Source organism: Lepus europaeus, chromosome 23, assembly GCF_033115175.1.
Source record: "Lepus europaeus isolate LE1 chromosome 23, mLepTim1.pri, whole genome shotgun sequence".
Taxonomy (NCBI): domain Eukaryota; kingdom Metazoa; phylum Chordata; class Mammalia; order Lagomorpha; family Leporidae; genus Lepus; species Lepus europaeus.
In genome coordinates this window covers 19133130-19153377 of record NC_084849.1, presented here as the reverse complement: position 1 = coordinate 19153377, position 20248 = coordinate 19133130, and the positions used below count along the sequence as shown (strand labels likewise).

The window sequence follows — 20248 nt, the reverse complement described above, 5'->3', positions numbered from 1 at the left end:
CCCAACGACACCTTCTGGATCTTTTCAAAATAACCAGGAAAGAAAAAGAGCCACATGTTGATTTCTTCCCCTAGTTAAATCTCTTGTCAACTGGGAAGCAGTATTTTCTAACGGCCAACGAGGCCACGACACAGCTGTTATGTCCCCGTGGCATAGGGCAAAGACACAAATCAAGCAAAACCCCACTCATCAACCCATCATCTCGGCTCTCATGTGCTGACTGCTTTCTTCCCCCAGTGTGCCTCACTCAGTGTTTGACCACTTCTTTCCAGTTTTTTTTTTTTAAATGATTTTATTTTTATTGACTTGAAAGGCAGAGAGACAGAGCTAGAGACAGAGCGATCTTCCACCTGCTGCTTTGCTCTGCCAATGCCCACAACAGCTAGGGCCAGGCCAGGCTTGAAGCCAGGGGCCTGGAAGTCAACCCAGGTCTCCGACATGAGTGACAGCCACCGAGCTGCTGGAGCAGTCACGTGCTGCCTACCCAAGTGCACGTTAGCAGGACACAGGATTGGAGGCAGACCCAGGCCTCAGACCCTTTGTACAGGACACGGGCATGCCGGGTGGCCGCTGAACTGCCGCACCCCATGCCTACCCAGGCCCCTTCTTTTAGGAGAGAGTTTGAAACTGAATCAGTGCTGTGACCCATCAGAGGCACAGTACTGCTCACTGGTGCCGAAACAAGAGGACATTTTCTAGACGTTTTGCCGACAAATCACACAGACACAAGACAGAGGGTAAAACAATGAGTTCCAACAACGTGCACCAAAAGAATGTTTTGGCTTAAAAAGAATAACCTTTGACTCACAAAGTTTTTTAAAATTTATTCTCTATAAGTTATGTAGCAGCTTAAAGGAGCGATTGTTTTTAGGCTTTGTTTCCTTGACTGAGTTATGAAATCGAGATTATAATATACCTTTATAAAAATATCAACCAATTCCCCTTGACAACAGCACACTCTCCCAAGCACGGAAATCCAGAGTGAAGTTGAGTTGAACGCTGTCCTCCTTAACGGCTCACACGTAAGGCAGGTCAACCGTGCAGGTCAACCATGCAGGACCGGGACCCACTTTAGAAACCTGACACTGCCCAGGGCACCACCACCTCTGTCCCAGCTGGTTTCTCCCCTGAGCGGGGCGGCCCCGGCTGCAGGCAGGGCAGGAGGGGGTCTTCTTGCCTGGGCACAGGGACACCCCTGGAACAAGGTCCTACAGGATTCTGGCCTCTCCAGAACATCAAACCAGACCCCAACATGACCGGCCGGCACCATGGGGCACAGCTCATCCCAAGCTCACCAAGGGCCGTGGACAGGCAAGAACTGGCTGGGAAAGCATAAGAGTCCACTCAGGATTGTGCAGGGTGCTCAAAAAGTTCACGGAAAATGAATGTTATGCACAAGCTGTGCAAGGATTTCAAACCATTTTTTCAACAAAATAAATATTTCCGTTAAGTCCCTTTTTATGCCTGAGCTTTTCAAAGCATCCTCCTAGGTTTGAGGCAAAAAGATTCCTCAAGGTAGTTTTCCAATTCATGTTTTCTTTAAGAGAAAATAACCGTAAGTTCTAATGTAGAGCAAAAAAAAAAAAAAAAATTAGTGGGTTTTTTTTTTTTTTTTTTTTTGACAGGCAGAGTTAGGGAGAGAAACAGAGAGAAAGGTCTTCCTTCCGTTGGTTCACCCCCCAAATGGCCACAATGGCCGGCGCTGCGCCAATATGAAGCCAGGAGTCAGGTGCTTCTCCTGGTCTCCCATGCAGGTGCAAGGCCCAAGGACCTGGGCCATCCTCCACTGCCTTCCTGGGCCACAGCAGAGAGCTGGCCTGGAAGAGGAGCAACCGGGACAGAATCCGGCACCCCAACCGAGACTAGAACCTGGGGTGCCTGCGCCGCAGGCAGAGGATTAGCCAAGTGAGCCGCGGCGCCAGTCAAAAAATTTAGTTTTTAAAAATCTTCCATTTTATCTGACAGGCAGAGACCTTCACTCTGCTGGCTCACCGCCCAAATGTCCCCAGCGAGCAGAGGCTGGGCCAGGCTGAGTTGGGAATTCAGTCTGAGTCTCCCCTGTGGGTGGCAGGGACCCAGTTCCTTGTGCTACCCCCCTGCCTCCCACGGGTGCGCGCTAGCAGCAAGCTGGGACCAGCAGCAGAGGCGGGCTTCAAACCCAGGTACTTTGCGATCCATGTTGAGATGTGTCCTCCAAGCGGCGTCTACACTGCTGTGCCAAACGTGCACCCCTTTTAAATGTTTAAAAATGTCCTTTTTCCATTGTATCTGAAAGGCAGAGAGAAAGAACTCGTATTCGCGGAAGGCTTGGCTGTGGCAGTTCACTGATGGCTCCGAACAGAGATGCTCGCGAGGAGCTGCTGCCCGGCTCCGGCTGGAGTCCCGGCCCCTGCCCCCAGGGAGGCCAGGCCAGAGCCGTGGGTGCTGCCTGCCCAGCAGGGATGAGCACATGGAACCCTCAACAGCCACAGCTGTGAGCGCCACAGCTGGGAAGACAGCGCCTCTTAAAGAGAGCAACTGCTTCTCTGTCCTCCGTCCCTGGTGGTGGCGCTGTGTTTTTTGTTTGTTTTGTTTTTTTTAAAGAACAGAATCTGCACACTATTCTTCCTTTGTAATCAGGGAACACACGTGAACCGTACACGCGCCTGGTGCCCCGGAGACGGCGCAACGGAGGACGTGTTTACTGAAACCCCAATCAGGAACTGGGAAGGATAAAGAACTCCAATATTTTTTCCCCAAAGTGGTTCCTACGAAACCACAGATCCTTCCCGCGGATGAACTTCCAAATGCTCCAAATACGGTTCTGTGAACAAGTGCTTCCTTCCCCGCTGGGCGGAGCACGCAGTCAGGAAAACAAAGACCGTGGAATCACCCGCCACAGCCAGGGCAGGCTGCAAATAATCCTGGAGTCAACTTCTTTATGCTGTTAGTCGTTAACAGAGACATACAAGAAAACTCTACCAAGAACAGGACAAGCATGGACTTTTGAAATTATTATTATTTTTCAGCCTGTGGACAAAGGGGGACTTGGCTGGTTTCTATGACCCAGCATTTATTTGGCGGCGTCAGCGGGGCACGGGGGAGGGCCCGGCTGGGACTCTACGGCAGAGTCATGCAGTGCCCAGGGGTGCTCCGTGGCGGGGAGAGGCGGGCGGACGCGCTGACGCACAGCCCTGACTCGTGGGGACACGGCCAGTCTCCCGCAGTCTTTTTTCCCCAGATCAAATTCATCTTAAATGACACTACGTAAAACGAAGCAATTCTTTTTCTTCTTTGACACATCCCTGACTGATGCCTCCTGGGTCGGACAGGAGGAGCCCACGGCCGCCCGTCCGGACCCGAGACAGACGCGGGAAGGTGCCGGCTATCATAGCACACTGCACTTGTTGGGGGGGTGGGGGTTTGAAAATCGCTGTTTGCCCCTGAAATCTCAAACTCCACCGTTCTCCAGCGGAATCCCTGCAAAACCTTTCCAGTGATTGACCGAGGAGTGTCTTGGATCATTCGCGACTCCCATACATTCTGAGAATGTGAGCCCATCACCCCCAGGGAAGTGGGGGCCCCTCAGAGCAGATGTCGGGGGCGGGGCAGGCGTGCCAGGCCCCGAGGGCACCCTGGCCAGGGGGCATCTTCAACTTGGAGTCCCAGGATGAAGATGGGACATGGGTTCGAGGGCACAGCAGCAACACGGCCCGGAGCTCAGAGCTCGGACACGGAGAACCCGCGGTGGCCAGCTACCCCATGGCATCCGGCAACGCTTCGGGCAACCCATCGCCCAATGCTGCACACGTTTCAGTTCCATCCCAGAAAGTCCAAGGTATGTTTGGTACCAGACATAGACAGTTACGTAGGAGTCACCTCAAGTTCTAGGTTCATAGATACCAAAATCAGTGTGTAGCCAAGAAAGAACTTGGATTCCCTCAGTAGTTTGGAGCGTGGACAGAGGCTGTCCAGCAGGGGGCCAGGCTGGCCCTGGCTGGGCTGGCCCTGGCTGGGGCGTGCTCCCCACTCCTACTAGGAGCACCCTGGCGCCTTGGGTCTTCGCCAGCCACGGAGAGACCCCTGCGTGGGCACCTTCTCCCGCAGGCTCTGATTCAAGGGCCCAGGCCCCCCGGGGCTGACTCCTGGAGGACGCGTCTGCCCCCGGAGTGTCAGAGGCCATTGCTGTTCCTGTGACACAGGGGTGGCTTGGAGAGCTCCACGACGCCCGGTCGGGGTTTGTTGAGGAACTTGGGCGCCCGGCGCAGGAGCCGCTGGGCCTCCGTGAACGTCTCCGTCAACTCCTTCTTCCACTGCACAAACTCTGGATCGCTCTGGGTGGGAACATGAAGGCAGAAGCTGTGCCGGGTTCGCCCGGGCCACCTGCCGCTGGGGGCACCCAGGGGACACTCACCCCACTCGCCTGCCCCCCAGCGGGGCTGACCACCAGCTCCCAAAGCCCCCTGGGCGAGGCGGGCACAAGCCCTGCCCCCTCTGCCCCCCATCCCCACTGCAGTCACCACCCTCCACTTGCCATGACCTTCGGTTTCTAAGACCACTGGAGCCCGTGGGACATCTACAGGTGGGTAACATAGCAACGGAGTTGCTGAACGCGTGCTTCTGCCCCTACCACTTGTTGGGCTCTCAGTACACTTGTAACACACACACACACACACAGCCATACACCAGCAGGAAAGCGTTCAGGAGTTAACTCTGAGAAAGCGAAGAGGGCCCTGCCTGGCCCCTACAGAATCCACCCTGCCATCTTACGCTTGCTTAAGCGTGCGAAGCTCACCCTGCAACGCGCTCGCAGACGAGACCGGGGAATCCCACGGCAGACGGCGGGCTGGGCCCTGTTACAGCCTGCACAGGGTTTCCAGCTGCCGCAGTCAAGTCGCTTCGTGTACTTCTTCCTGAAACTTCCTCATCCGAGCGCGCTGCAGAGTTCACGGGGAAAAATGCAAACTCACCTCACACTGCAAGACGAACTGCTTCCCTGCCTTTATTCTGAACAAGATGCACTTTTTGTCTTTAATCTGCGTTTCTTCCACAGATACGATCTGCTCCATTGTCAGCAAACTTTGCTAACCGTAAAAATAAAAAAAAAATCAAACATTAGTTGCAATCACCTCATGGCTTCGTGAGTTAAAAAGCGACAATACCAAAGGCCTAGAACACGCTCAGACAAAATGTCGTTTTACTCTGTTTGAGGACAGTTCTGGAAATGAGGAGAAAGGGCCACAAAGGCAGGTGGACAGAAGCTCCAGCTATAGGACCTCACAGAAAACCGCAGAGACAGAGCCGTCCCTGGGAGGCCGGCCAGCAGAGCTGCCCCTCGGCACAGGGCTGATCTGCGAACGGCCCTGGGTGGGAGACAGAGCTGGTCTGTGAACAGCCCTGCGTGGCAGGAAGGCTTCTTGTCCCACACTCATTAATTCTATCCACCAAGTCATGAGGGAACGAGGCACCACCTGCTGACCGTCGTGAGTGACAGGTGCACAGCCCAGTCTAACACAGCAACCCAGGAAACGCATGGTTGGATGTCAACATGGAGACACACAGGCAGGTGACATCCTTACAAGACAGCCACAGGGGGCGACAGTGCGGCTGCCTCTGGCCAGTGCTATGGTGTCAGGAGTCCCTCTCCATGCTGGGTTCCATTTTGGATAAATACCCCTGGGATCCTAAATGAAAAACACTACCATCACAACTCCATGTTTCCTTCCTTCCTCCCTTCCTCCCATCTATCCATCCATCCACTCCTGCAGCTTACATAGCTTCTCAACGAGAATGCTAGGCATGGGGACTCTGAAACCCGGGGTCACTTACCGCAGTGATGTAAAGCAAGGGAAATTCGTTTTGCACTTGTTTTTTCCCAATGCAAAGGTGAAAAGATTTCCTCTCACTGTCTGTGACAGTGACTTGCCAGCAGACAGCAGGATAAATGGGAAGAACGCTCAGGGTCACTCACCGTCTGCAAACAGACGGGGCTTGGGGAGCGATGTCTACACTGCACCAGCAGGGAATCGTCACTTGTTGAGAAAGGATAATGGGAATGCAAGCCCTGGCTGTGTTACATTTTAAAGGTGACTTTTAAGGCACGTGGGGGCCCCAACGGCCACGAATGACGGCTGTGACACTGGGGACCGCGGTCCCGCTCACGACGCCGAGCCACGCCGCACCCCAGGGTGACAAGCCCCGGCTCCTCACACAGCAGGACCGCTTGGTGCCCTCACGGTGCCATGTGGATCAGAAATTCCTCTTCATCTTAGTCAACAGCGTTAGCTCTCAACGGGAGCGACATCTTCCAAGTTTCCGACCTACAGCTGTCACAGTGGACACGTGCAGAAGCTGTGTGACCAGGGGAGGGCACAGGCAGACCTCACCCCACAGCTGAGCAGTGGGGTCACTGGGGGCCAGGCCCCCACTCTCTGGGCTCCCTGGTTTCCTCTTTCTAAAAACGACACCCAAAGATGACTAAGCAGACTGAGGTTGTAACTTTAAAAAAAAATAACACCTGCAGAACATGCAAAAAACCCCTGCAGCTTTTATGATTTCTGAGTCCCACTTCCCAGATGGGGAAACTGAGGCTCAGAGCCACTGCCATTGCTCGCAGCCCTAGAGACACAGAGCAGCGGATCTGACAAACCTGTGCCACTCGGGAGGCCAGTGTTTCTCGCCCGTGGCCCACCTGACCGCATCTCCTGCCTGCCTCGAACCCCTGACCATGTGGGCTTCCCACCCCCCAAGAGGCAGGCTCTCCTGAGTTCCTGCTGGACACGGCCTGACCCGCAAGCTCAAGAGTCAGGGTTTGAGCAGGGCGACCTCGGGTGTCCAGGTGAAGACGCACACACAGGTGTAGGGGAGGGGGTGGGGAGGTACTTGGGTAAACAGGCTGGAGAGAGCGCGCATGCGCGACGAGGCACCCCTGGCAAGGCAGCCGCGACTCACCCGAGACTCGCCCTCCGCTCTCCACTCGAGCCGGTTGGGGAAGAGGTAGAAGTAGCGCCGCTGCCACTGCGTCAGGAAGGGGCTGCCCATCTTCAGCATGTACCCGTGCATGATGCAGTCTCTGCCCAGGGCGTAGTCTGCGGCCAGAAAGGGACCCTGAGCGAGCCCGGCCGGGAATGCGGCGTCCGGCCATCTCTCAGGAAAACCAGAGGCCTCCTCCTGGGGAACATCGAACCCCTCCCTCGCAAGGGGACACGGACACGGGACAGAACGCCCCGTGTCAGGCTGGACACCTGTGCGAGCTGCGAGCGTCAAGGCGGGGGTGGGCAGTTCCCCTGCCCTCTGGACTCACATACTGAACGGTGCCCCCTGAGCAGCTCGGAACCCCAGGCTGTGCCTTGACCACCCGCGGAGGGCAGGAGCTTGTCCCGGCTCTGGTATTTTGTTAAGCACGTGTAGGGGCATCTGAGATCGGGGGCTCTTTTCACTCCAGCCAGCCCCCGGGGACCTCTGCCTTGACCTCACCTCACACGGGGGCCAAAGTGCTTCATGCCTCCACTGGAGGGTATTCTACATCTTACAGAATTACATTTTACCGTCAAGTACCGTGTCTTACAATAAAGGTTGATTTTTCAAAGTTTTCCATTGTATTTGAAAGGCAGAGAGAGAGAGACTGAGTTGATCTTCCATCTGCTGATTCAATCCCACAATGCCTGCCACTGATGGGCTAGAACGGGCCAAAGCCAGGGGTTCACAACCCCATCTGGGAGCATCAGGGACTCCGGTACGCGGGCCAGCACCTGCCGCCTCCTGGGCCGTGCACGAGCAGGAAGCGGGGGTCAGGAGCAGAGCCAGGACTCAGACCAGGCCCTCTGATGTGAGGACAGGTGTCCCAAGCAGCGACTCCACCCCTGCACCGAGTGCCCACCCCACAGAAGGTTCACGTTCAAGGCTTCCTCAGAGGCGCTGGTGACTGTCAGATCATCCATTCATTGCTAGCTCCTTCACCGTGGTGCTGTGAATGCTGAGGGGTTAGGCAGGTTCGAAGCCCTTCCAATTTGGCACTAAACGATGACGACAAAAATCCCCACCCGCAGAAGGTTGTGACCCCGAAAGAGTCCACGTCAGGCCACGGGGGACAAGCGGGAGGGAAAAAGAACAGGGCAGAGAGGCCCTGGAGGGGCAGTGATGAAGAGGGGGCCTCCTGGGGGTGCCGTTATAATAATAAAAAAGCTTGCATTTCCGAAGTATATTTACAATTCACATCTTTTAAAAATCGAAGTATATTTACAATTCACATCTTTTAAAAATCGTAGTCTAAGCCGTATTTTTCCGTAAAGGAGACCTCTGAGGTTATCAACCAAGATCTAGTTACGCACAAATTACTAACACACAAAGACAAATGCATTAACTTGTTGGACATTCTGTCCAAGCAAAGCTCTAACCAAGAGGCCGCGGTCCAACACGGTCATGAATGTCGAAGTTTTCCTGGGTCCAGTTTATCGGGATCCCAGGGACACCCCACCTTCCCCCTAGTGTAAAACGTCACATGTAAAATCCACCCCGGGGGCAGGCGTTTGGAGCAGCAGTGGAGCCACCACATCAGAGGATGGCTTCAAGTTCCACCTGCTCCACCTCTGACCCTGCCAATGCACTGGGAAGGCAGCACACGATGGTCCTAGTACCGGAGACCCCACCACCCAGCGGGAGACGAAGACGGCGTTCTAGGCTCCCCGCTCCGGCCTGGCTCAGCCCTGGCTGCTGTAGGCATTTCGGAAGTGAACCAGAGATTCGCTCTTTCTCTGTTTCTCTCTTCCTTTCAAACGCATAACGAAACGTTTTTTAGAGAGTACTTAAAAATAATAAAACCTCCAGCAAGCACAAGGCAGCGTGAGCTCAATGGCGGAGTCCCTGCAGGACCGGGGCGAGCAGGGGTACGGGGTGCTCCTGTGGTGCACTCTGCCAACCTTCATGCAAGCAGCAAGTCGTGGAGGCTGGAGGGCACCCTTGCACGTGGATGGTAAACACTACGGGAAAACGGTCAGGTGAGACCAGTGAGTCCCACGGCATCTGGCCAAAGTGACCACTCAGCAGAATGGAAGTGTTCTGGTCACTCCTGTCAGACAAGCTTGACCTCACAAGGGCCTTCTCTTCGGGGCACCATGAAATGCTGTCTTACCAGCGTCATCATCAACTGCATTAAGCTTAAATATCCAACATTCGCACCATCTTAGGAAAAGCAACGGAAACAATATTGAGTGGGTCAAGAATAACTGACGTACTTAACACTCCATGTTATGTTTTCTACTTTCGAAAGCCTAGTAGTGCACTTGATGGTTTATACAAAAATATACAGTTTTTCTGGGAGGCAGCATTGTGGCACAATGGGTTAAGCTGCCACCTGGTTCGAGTGTCAGCTGTACCACTTCTGATCCAGCTCCCTGCTCACAACCTGGAAAGCCCACAGAAGACGGCCTAAGTGCTGGGAGCCCTGCCTCCCACATAAGACATCCAGATGGAGCTCCCAGCTTCTGGCTTCAACCTGGCCAAACCCCAGCCACTGCAGTCATCTGGGAAATAAACCAGACGATGGAAGATTCTCTCTCTCTCTTTCTTTCTCTCTCTCTTTCTCTCATCACTCTGCCTTTCAAATAAATAAATCTTTAAATATATAATTGGCCATTCTTTAATGCTGTAATGTAAACGTGTTTATAGATTTGTGTGTCTTGACAAGTGACAATGTCACACCCAGGTGCTCGCTACGACTGGCTCAGCCAGCACAAAATGAAAATGCAGGTTCCTTGTGAGATTCTCACGATGGTAACAGTAGCAGCAGGAAACCAAGCCCAGTGCCCTGTGTGCGTGCACGGCTCACACCCGGCTCACACACACAGCAGGCTCTAGTCCCAGCACGGCAATCAGCAATCTTACAGGAACAAACTTCCAAACCGCCCCCAGCACTCCAAGAGCAGCGCACAGACTGAGGGAGCAGTTCTGTGGCCATGCCCTGTGACATATGTGTTGACTGGGTGCTCTGAAATACCGCGCTGAGCTCGCTCACCCCCATCCAACTACAACCACACGCGGCATCACCTCCTTCTTCCACTAGAAGATTCTCTGGGACCCACACCCTTCCTCAGCTCTACAGGGGCGTTGGCAAACGCGCTGCGGCAGAAGCGGACGGAGACCCGTGACGACTTTACCTTCTTCGTGGCCAAGCTGCTTATTTTTCGCTCTCTTCCTGGCCTCGATTTTATCCGTGTCCGCGTTCACTGCTTCGTACACCGTTTCGGCGACTTCCTGCTGCCAGCGCTCGGAGATGACCAAGGGGAAGTTCTTGTACAGCTCTTGGTCGCAGTCCAGCAGCTTACGATGGCAAGAAAGCAAACACGTTGGTGATCGAACATTCCTCGCAAAGAAACAGACTCCGCGGCGGCACAGCCCTGGGGCTGGGCGTCCTCGGAGGACTGCGCACGATGCCCGAGTGACAGGTGACCACTGCTGATAACCCGCAGTTAGGACAGACCGGGGCTTTACTCCCAGGCCCACGGGGGCTGGCCCCAGCCTGATCTTCCAGACTGCCCTCGCGACACTTTGCCAAAGAAAACTCACACAGACAGGGTTTTCCTTGAAGTATTAACAGAATCGGACCCCCCCCCCCAAAATGAAGACCATGCCGATCATGGTGAGGACGCTTATGAGAGTAGGAATAGAGACCCCTAAGGTTTCCGAATCGGTCACAGAGGAGAAGCCAAGTGGCCTGACTCGGCCCTCAGCTGAACGGGAAAGCCAGGAAAACCTGGCTGACTTTTCCATTCATTCCAAGACCTTTCCAACTAGTCGCAGGTTAGCAGTGGAATCGCGTGTGTAAGAACCACGCCCCACACCCATGGGTGGTTTGGGCAACAGGGCCTCTAAGAGGGGCTGTAACGGAAACGTCGCTGTGGCTGTGCTTTGCGAACCGTGCCACGGGAACAGCCAAAGGCACCTGTGCCACCGCCTCCCGACAGAAACCTGCTGGTCCTCTGCTGTCAGCGACTCGGGCCTCCGCAGAGACTTGATACGGCCACTCCCCTAAGAGCTCAAGGGGAGAGACAGCGCCCCTGGCCACTTGCTTGGAAGCCCACAGCCCTTGGGCAAATGACTGTGTGCCGCACGTCCTGACCTGGGCAGGTCCCCATCTGGTCTCGCTGACCTAGTACGGTAACACGTCGACTTGGAGGCCACTTTGGTTTGAGAATCTCTGCTGCTGTTTCTTCCCGAGCCCCACGCTGAGGTCCTCCCGCGTTTTGAGCGTGATATGCACATGTACTCACGTGTACATGCGTGCACACACGTGAGCAAGTGGTAAGGTGCTGTGGACCCCGAGGCCTGAGCTGGCACACAGGGACACACTGTAAAGACACTGACTCAAAACACACCCCTTGGGGCCGCTGCTATGGTGTAGTGGGCTAAGCTTCCACCTGCAGTGCCAGCATCCCATACGGGTGTCCTGGCTGCTCCTCTTCTGATCCAGCTCTCTGCTAACAGGCCTGGGAAATCAGCTTAAGATGGCCCAAGTCCTTGGGCCCCTGCACCCATGGGAGACCTGGAAAAAGCTTCTAGCTTCAGATCATTGCAGCTCCAGCCATTGTAGCCATCTGGGGGAATGAATCAGTGGATAGAAGACACCTCTCTCTCTCTCTCTCTCTCTCTCTCTCTCTCTCATTATCTGTAATTCTACCTCTTAAATCAACAAATAAAAAAAAAATCTTCAAAACAAAAACCACACCCCTTTCCAAGGGTGCAGTTTCCTGGGGGACATTTAGCCTGGCCGCTTAGAGCCGACTGGTTGTTTAAAAGGGAATGAAAGCGCCCACGACCCTTTAGTAGATCCAGGAAACAACAGAAGAACTGGCACCCGTACCGAGTGCTTGCTTGGGTTCGAGAACCAGCTCCACTCCCAGTTCCAGCTTCCTGCCACTGCGCCCCCTGGGGGAAGCAGCAGGGAATGGCTCAAGTGTCTGGGTTCCCTGAATGGAGTTCCCAGCTCCATTGGGGGATGAATCAATAAATGGGAACTCGCTCTGTCTGCCTGTCTCTGCTTCTCAAACAAATAAAAAGTTAATGAACCCATATGATAGGCGCTGCCAGGGTGCTAAGCACGGGCTACATGCCAGGAGGCTGAAACAGGTTGTCTCACTTATCCCCAGAGAAGGCGCGACCACGAAGCCACCCATTCTACAGGTGAAAAGACTGAAACTCAAGATTCTAGAATGGCCTAAAGGTGCTGAGCTGACAAGTGGCAGACTTGAGTTTGGTCTGTACCGAAGCCTAGATTTTTATTCACAAGATTTCCCAGTTTGAAATCTTTTATAACTTCAAAAACTTGCACAGGTCCCTACATACCTGCAGCTTTATTTCTGGCTCCCTTTGATGGACAGGAGCACATCTGATGACAACAGTCTATGGCGACAGCAGTCACCCTTGCAAAACAGCTGTCTAAGCGGACTGTTCCCCGGAGCCCTGTGTGTCGCAGGGATCACACACCTGCCAGGTACGGACTGCTCAGACTGCAGCAATGCCTCGTCGGGTGCACAGCCATGGGCTTTAGTCTCCAGCCCACAGGAGGGGCTCTCTGGTGTGGTCAGCATTCCCCACACACCCGTGGCCTTGGCCTGTCTGCTGCGCCTTCACCTCCTGAGAAGTGGGCCCTGTGAACACCCCCACGGCCTCCCTGCCTAAGCCTCTCCTCCCCACTCCCACTTCTTCTGCAGCTCCCCGAGGCTCCCAGCCTCAGCCCTTGGCCTTGGCAGTGGCTCTGCCAACCAGTGGTCCTCTCGGCCTCCTCCAGCCGCGCCATCCCTGGGGCAGGCTCGGGGCAGGCTCTTGTGTGTCTCTGGTCCTGCCAAGCCTTCCCTTGCATTTTACTGTCACTCTCTTAACTGCACCTCACAGGTGTGCATGTGTGCGTGTGTGTGCGCGTGGTTTTAACTTTTTACTTATTTGAAAGGAAAAGAAGACAGGCATCCTCCATCTGCTGCTTCCTTCCCCAAATGCCTGCAGTGGTGAGGGCTGGACCAGGTTGAAGCCAGGAGCCCTGAACTCGAGCCAGGTTTTCAGGGTGGCTTCTGGGACCCAAGCACTTGAGCCATCGCTTGCTGCCTCCCATAGTGCACATCGGCAGGAAGATGATATTGGGACGTGGATGTGCTGCAGCCTTGTGTGGGGGTACCACCAGGTGGGGACACTGAGGGGGGCTTGCCTGAGAAGGGTGCAAAGACAGGTGGCTGAAAGGAGACAGGGGGATTGGCTGTCGGGGTGGGCGGGACATTGCCATGGAGTGACATCCAACAGAGGATCATTCTCCCATGATTCTTTGTGGTTAATTAAGTATCCTCTTGTCTCGGAAAACTAACAAGAAGAGGGGAGTGTGGAAGTGCAGGGGATTACGTAAAAAAAAAAAGGGGGGATTATTTCACCATTGATTGACAAATGCCAAGTGATTCACTCTGTCTGCTCTTTCCCTCCCAACAAGGGGTGATCTAACACGGGCTGCTGGGCAGCGGGCGAAGTGTGCCCGGTTCCCATATACACACTCGATTCTCACACACGCGCTCGGCTCCCACACACGCGCCCGGTTCCCTGCTTCATTTACACGCCAGGTGTGTTTCGAGCCTAACTCTTCCACACCAATACTACTTGAACGTGAACTTCAATGCAGAGAAAGCTTTTGTGGGTTCTATTTCAGGGCCCTCACTTACATGCTTTTCAACTACGCAGGTAACAGTCACGGGAAAGCTGCAGTCCACAAACCGCCCGAGAGCAGAGCAGTCCCTACGCTTCACTGACACCCAGCCCACTCCCCTGGCCCGGGCCGAGGGGGAGGGACCGCCCCGGGTACCTTGATGCCTTTGGTGTCCTCTTCGTCAAAGGAGCCGATGTCAAAGGCGTCGGCAGCGTTGACTTCTCCGCGGGGAGGAATCAAGGGCGGTGGGTACTGGAAGAGCCAAGGCAGAGTGGCGCGGTGACCAGATGGCCCCGACGGCCCCTCCCCAACCTGATGGTCTACCGAGGGAGCACGGCGTGGACCCCAACAAACGCGACTCTCGGGGTTCTACAAACCGCAGCACGTGAGCCACCTAAGAGCCTTCGCCCTGAGCGGCCCCAGAGGAAGCCCACCCTCCAGACAAATGTGGGGGCAAAGGGTGGGGAATCACGTTCCAAAGTCTTCAATGGATTTTAGAGATTTATTTATTTATTTCAAAGCTGAGTGACAGAGAGAGATAGAAGGAGAGACAGACACACAGAGAGATCGAGATCCCATCCAGTGCTTCACTCCCCAAATGCCTGCAACAGCCAGGGAGGGCTGAGCCAGGAGCCAGGAACTCCATCTGGGTTTCCCATGTGGGTGGCCAGGGCCCAAGCCTATGAGCCATCATCCGCTGACTGCCAAGTGCATTACCAGGGAGCTGGGTTGGAAGCAAGGAGCAGCCGGGTCTTGAATCAGGAACTCGGACGCAGGCCTTCTAAGTGGAGACTTAACTCACTGTGCCACAACACCCGTCTTAAATCAGTTTTAAATATAACAAAGTCCAAGACTTCATATGCCCTCTGCTCACCTTTAAAAATTAATTATTATTTATTTGAAAGTCAGAGTGAGAAATCTTCCATCTGCTGGTCACACCCCAGAAGCCTATAACAGCTGGGGCTGTGATGGGCCCAAGCCAGGAGCTGGGAACTCAGTCCAGGTCTCCCGAGTGAATGGCAGGAACCCACGTGCTCGCACATCGGCAGGAAGCCGGAGTTGGGAGCAGAGCGGCCACGTGACCCCAGGCGGCGCCAATCGCCCACCACTAGCGCCATGTGAAACAAGTGCGTGCTCTCGGGTAAAGCAGGAGCACCTTCAAGGTGCTGGAGCCGCAGCCCACCGCCAGGCCTAGGCGGCGAGCAGCCCACGGCCACTGGTGACTGAGCAGGAAGCTGCCCTCTGACGCCGTCCTGGCAGGACTGGCAGCCCAGCCTCTCTTCGCTACAGAAAACCACCCCTCCCCTGTGGCCCGAGACCACGCCGAGTCCCAAACTGCTAACCAGCGTCTTGTGGATGTGTCCGTTATCAGTGAGAACTCGATACACCTTAGAGGGAAGAAAGGAAACGATGCTGATGGACAAATCATGGTAGCTTTTTAAATTACGTGGCACAGGACTAGAAGACATCGAAGTTTAGGACCCAAGTTTCCTGTACAGTTTCAGATCCAACCATGTAAGCCATGGATCCGTAGTCAGAATTCAAGGAGACAAGGTCGAACTTTTGAAGAGGCTGAACTACACGGACATTTGAATTCAGCACACAGCAGATCCGTTATCATTGCTAACCTGTAGAGAAGATGTCCTCTATGCTTTTACAGTCATCCCACAGGACCTGCGGGGGGACACACTGGTTCCAGGACCCCCTGAGGACATCAAAAGCCGTGGATGCCCGAGTCCCTCATGGCAAACGGCCTAGGGGCTGCACGTAAGCTGCGTACGTGCCCCTCCAGATCACTTCCAACTGAACACACTGCAGATGTACACGAAGAGCTGCTACGCTGTGCTGCACTGCTCACAGAGAAGGACGACCAAAAAAAGATAAAACCTGCACCTGGGTGCCCGGGCTGTGGCGTAGCAGGTAAAGCCACTACCTGCAGTGCCGGCATCCTATATGGGCACAGTTGGAGACCCAGCTGCTCTGCTTCTGATCCAGCTCCCTGCCATGGCCTGCGAAAGCAGGTAGAAGATGGCCCAAGTTCTTGGGCCCCTGCACCTGCGTGGGAGACCCAGAAGAAGCTCCTGGCTCCTGGCTTCAGATCAGTGCAGCTTTGGTCGCTGCGGCCAACTGGGGAGTGAACCAGTGGATGGATGACCTCTCTCTCTGTCTCTGCCTCTCCTTCTCTCTCTGTGTAACTCTTTCAAATAAATAAATAAATCTTTAAAAAAAAAAAACACATCCGCACATGTTCAGTTCAGACACCCAACAGGGCCGGCAGCTGCAGGGTCAGAGGGGGATGCGTGAAGGGGGTGGAACAGGCAGGTACAGGGGCCCCCGTGCTGGGAAACCTAGAGGATAAGGTGTCCCCAAGGGAGCAGCAGCCGGGGAGCGGTGCTCTGAGGACACAGCGACCCAGGCAGGACCCCAGCGGGGGGCAGACCCGGAAGCCAGGAGTGCATGGAGCGGCGCGGGCGGTTCCGGTCCCCAGAGTGGGGCGCGCAGGGAGTACCTTCTGCAAGTAGACGTGCTGCCAGTCGACGCCTCTGAAGAAGCTGTGCTCCTTCACTTCCTGCGCCCTGGGGAAGACACAGGCACAGTCAGGCCGCGCCGGGGCCGAGTCCGCCTTTAGGAACGGAAGAAATCCCTTCGCCAGAGAACACGGCGGGACCACGGCCAGCTCTTCGAGAAAGTAAAATCCGCTTCTTGGAAGCCAACGCAGGGGAGGCGGTGACGTCTAGAAACACCGCACGCCGTGCCCAGGGCCATTTATTTAGGACGTGTCCTCTAGTTTCAGATGGTCCAAGGATTTCTCTCTCTCACACACACACCACATGCATACGTGTGTAGACGACCACACGCAGAACCTTAAAAGTGGAAAGAACAACGTGCTTATGCACACACATGTGTATGTATACACGCTGATTTATGTATCTATCCATATGGAGGGACCTCAAAAAGTTCACGGAAAAATAGAATTAAAAGATAATGCGACTTCTCCATGCACTCTCTGAAGCGCGCGTGTTTGCACAGGATAATCCTGTAGCCATGAGAACATGACTTATGGAAGAATTAAACTGGAGATTTACACACTAAGCAAATGTCTACGGGTTATGATGGACAGCAAAGGTAGGAAGATAACAGGAATCAGCACTGAATAGTTACTCGGGAGCAGACAAGAAATCGAATACTAGCGTGTATGCCAAAGCCCTTTATCAACCAGAGAAACAAGCGCTCTCAAAGGTCATGGTTATCTTCTAAATCACACCCTGGGGCATGGTGAGTGCACACAGTCCCTGAATGAATGAATGGGAATGAGTGAGTGAGTGAATGAATGGAGCCCACGTCAGAGTCCCTGTGTACCTTCATTGCCCGACGTGTCCATCAGTGTCTAAATATTAAATGTGGTAAACTACACAAGAACTTTGCTTGCATGTATCCAAGCAATTAAAGATACCCTAGAGAGGCGGGGCCGGCACTGGGGTGCAGCGGGTAAAGCCGCCACCTATGTTGCTGGCATCCCGTTTGGGCACCGGTTCAAGTCCCAGCTGCTCCTTGCTGATGCACCTGGGAAAGCAGAAGGTGGCCCACGTCCTTGGGCCCCTGCACCCACATGGGAGACCCAGAGGAAGCTCCTGGCTCCAGACTGGCCCAGTTCTGACCACTGGGGCCGTTTGGGGAGTGAACCAGCTGATGGAAGATTTCTCTAACTCTTTGCAATACATAAATAAAAAAGCTTCCCTGGAGAGGAGGCTTTCTGGTTCAAGCCAGGGATGGAGCCACAGGTAAGCGGCTTTGCTCCTTGACAACAGCCACTCAAAGGACAGGAGTGGAACACGGAGGTCTAAGCCCACAACAAAGAGTGGGAGAGGCCATCAGCCCTCAGGCTGGGCAGTGGACAGAGGAGCAGCGATTGACGGCAAGGAGGCACAGCTCCAGCCCTGAGCACCGGCTGCTCATGGGCGCACGTGAGGCCTGGGAAGAGGGCACAGGACTGAGATCCAGCGGAGGGAGCCTCTCACTCCGACTTGAGCATGTACACACGACATGGACTATACTCACTTCCCTCAAGACACCTGCAGGTGGGTGTGGAAAATCCCTGAAGGGGTCTATTGTGAAGAAATTAAACCTGTGGCCGGTGACACAGCGTAGCAGGTAAAGCTGCCGCCTGCGTTGCCACCACTCCGTATGCTGCTCCACCTCTGATCCAGCTCCCTGCATAATAGCCTGGGAAAAGCAGAAGATGGCCCAAGTGCTTGGGCTCCTACCACCTACGTGGGAGACCTGGATGAAGCTTCTGGCTCCAGCCTAGCCCAGTCCTGGCCGTTGTGGCCATCTGGGGAGTGAGCCAGAGGATGGAAGAGCAATCTCTCCATGTCTCTCTCTGTAACCCTTTCAAATAAGATAAATACTTTTTTCTTAAAAAGAAATTACAGCCGGCGCCGCGGCTCACTAGGCTAATCCTCCGCCTTGTGGCGCCGGCACACCGGGTTCTAGTCCCGGTCGGGGCACCGATCCTGTCCTGGTTGCCCCTCTTCCAGGCCAGCTCTCTGCTGTGGCCAGGGAGTGCAGTGGAGGATGGCCCAAGTGCTTGGGCCCTGCACTCCATGGGAGACCAGGATGAGCACCTGGCTCCTGGCTTTGGATCAGCACAGTACACCGGCCGCAGTGCGCCGGCCGCAGCGGCCATTGGAGGGTGAACCAACGGCAAAGGAAGACCTTTCTCTCTGTCTCTCTCTCTCTCACTGTCCACTCTGCCTGTCAAAAAAAAAAAAAAAAAAAAAGAGGTAACTGCGCGTGGTTCCTGGGAAAAGGCACAACCGGACCAGGACACATCTGAAAGGTACCAAGGTAAGCAAGAGGAGCCACAAACAGTCATTTAGCTCTTTCGAGTGGTGGCAGAAAGATACGGCTATAGAGGATACTGAGTGAGTGGACTCTTCAGCCGTGGTAGCACCAGTAGGCAATTTTTCAAAGTGAAAGATATGTTATTTAGCCATCTATATACTATACATAGACAGGGATAACATGCATGTGTGCATCTCTACTGCTCCAAAAAATATGCACACACACACACACACACCCATGCCACACGTGCATATAACAGTTAAAACATGCAGACACACATATACACATATGCCACACATGCAAGTGACACTCAGCTAAGAACACGCACACACCTACACATACGTGTCACACATGTACGTAACGCTCAGTTAAACGTTATTTGTATGCGAAGCAAGCCTGGGGGTGGGGAAGATTAGGGCGAAGGTGTTATTAGCTGCCCTTCTATAAGCTTTCCAGAGACCACTATTCTGGGGGTTTGGGGACCAGGAACAATGTGCAGGTTCCTTAGGAATCAGCATTTACGGCCAAAAGCATGCACACGCTAGCAGGTGCTCAGTTCCAGAGAAAGCACGAGACGGCGCTGGAGAACCTGGTCAGGCTATGGAAACACTGCCACGGCAGACGCGACCAAAGTCGATTTTTAAAGATAAAACTGCTACCGACTTCTTGACAACACAACACACAGGAACACGTGCGCGTGTACTTCCTGCGTGGATAGGTTTCCCCTTGGGTCCCCGTGGGAGAGCTTTAAGGAGCAGGAATGACCTTTGCTCCGTTAGAAACCACCGCTGGGCTTTCCCGGGAGAGACAGAGACGGGCGGGGACGACGGCCTACCCGCCTCCGTGACAGCCCAGCCGCTTGTCCACGTCTCGCTGGAGCAGGCCTTCCAAGAGAGACTGCAGCTCCGGGGAGAAGGTGTCAGGGAGCTCCACGTTCTGCGGAGAGGCAGAGGGAGGGGGCTCGAGGCCATCCGCACACCGCTTACCCTGGGTAAGAGGGGTGCTCAGAACAGCAGGTGCACCTGCAAGGGACGTGTGCTCTCAAGCAGCAGCAAGGGGTCTCAGAAGCTGCTGACAGGCTGGCAGGGGCCGGGCTGGGGTCGGGCAGGACCCAGGCCCCCTGGCCTGCATGCTTCTGCTCTCAGCTCTGCTTCTGACTTACGCTGGTCCGTTAGCAAAGCTGAGTCTGTGGCCCTGGTATCTCTTCCTGGGCATTTTCCTTTTAGAAATTCCTCTGGGGACTGTGGCTTCGTTTAGGTCACGAAAGCAAAAGTACACATTCTAGTGTTTTGCGTTGCTTTATGTGTTTTACGTTGTGGTCATTCTATTAGTAATGGGGAGAAACAGGAGAGCTGTGATGCAACCAGGAAGGCAACTTCTTGGCCGCTTACCACGGTGAGCGTCATCCGGTCGATCTCGTGCTTGTCTTTGGTTTTGTGCTGCCTGAAAGGGCTGTGGCTGCAAAAGGAAAGAAGATTCTGTTAAAATATGCCATCAGGTAACTCGGCACGTAGCACCGGTTTGTGTCTGGGAAGGGCTGTACGCCGGGCCATTGTTCACTCAAAAACACACAAAGGCACAAGGTGCAAATGTTTATTGTTCCTAGAGAAAAATCAGTGACCAAGGAGAGCCAGAATTATACCTTTCGTGAACTGCCTGATCCTCACTTGTGTGAAAACACGGCACTAAAATGCATCTTTCGAGGCTGACACTGTGGCTTAGTAGGCTAAGCCTCTGCCTGCAGCA

General features: G+C 54.3%; 1 protein-coding gene across 3 annotated transcripts in view; it reads right to left on the bottom strand.

The window, feature by feature from the left end:
- Positions 1–2313: 2313 nt before the first annotated feature.
- Positions 2314–20248, bottom strand: part of GRK3 (G protein-coupled receptor kinase 3) — a 135753-nt gene continuing 117818 nt past the window's right edge. For all 3 annotated transcript variants that reach the window (XM_062181953.1, XM_062181954.1, XM_062181955.1), the window contains 8 exons: positions 19894–19960; positions 19338–19438; positions 16167–16233; positions 13814–13909; positions 10134–10296; positions 6931–7067; positions 4950–5063; positions 2314–4313 (listed from right to left, as the gene is read on the bottom strand). In XM_062181953.1, coding sequence (XP_062037937.1) covers positions 4152–4313; positions 4950–5063; positions 6931–7067; positions 10134–10296; positions 13814–13909; positions 16167–16233; positions 19338–19438; positions 19894–19960 — 907 coding nt within the window. In that variant the 3' untranslated portion in view covers positions 2314–4151. The remainder of the gene's footprint in view (positions 4314–4949; positions 5064–6930; positions 7068–10133; positions 10297–13813; positions 13910–16166; positions 16234–19337; positions 19439–19893; positions 19961–20248) is intronic.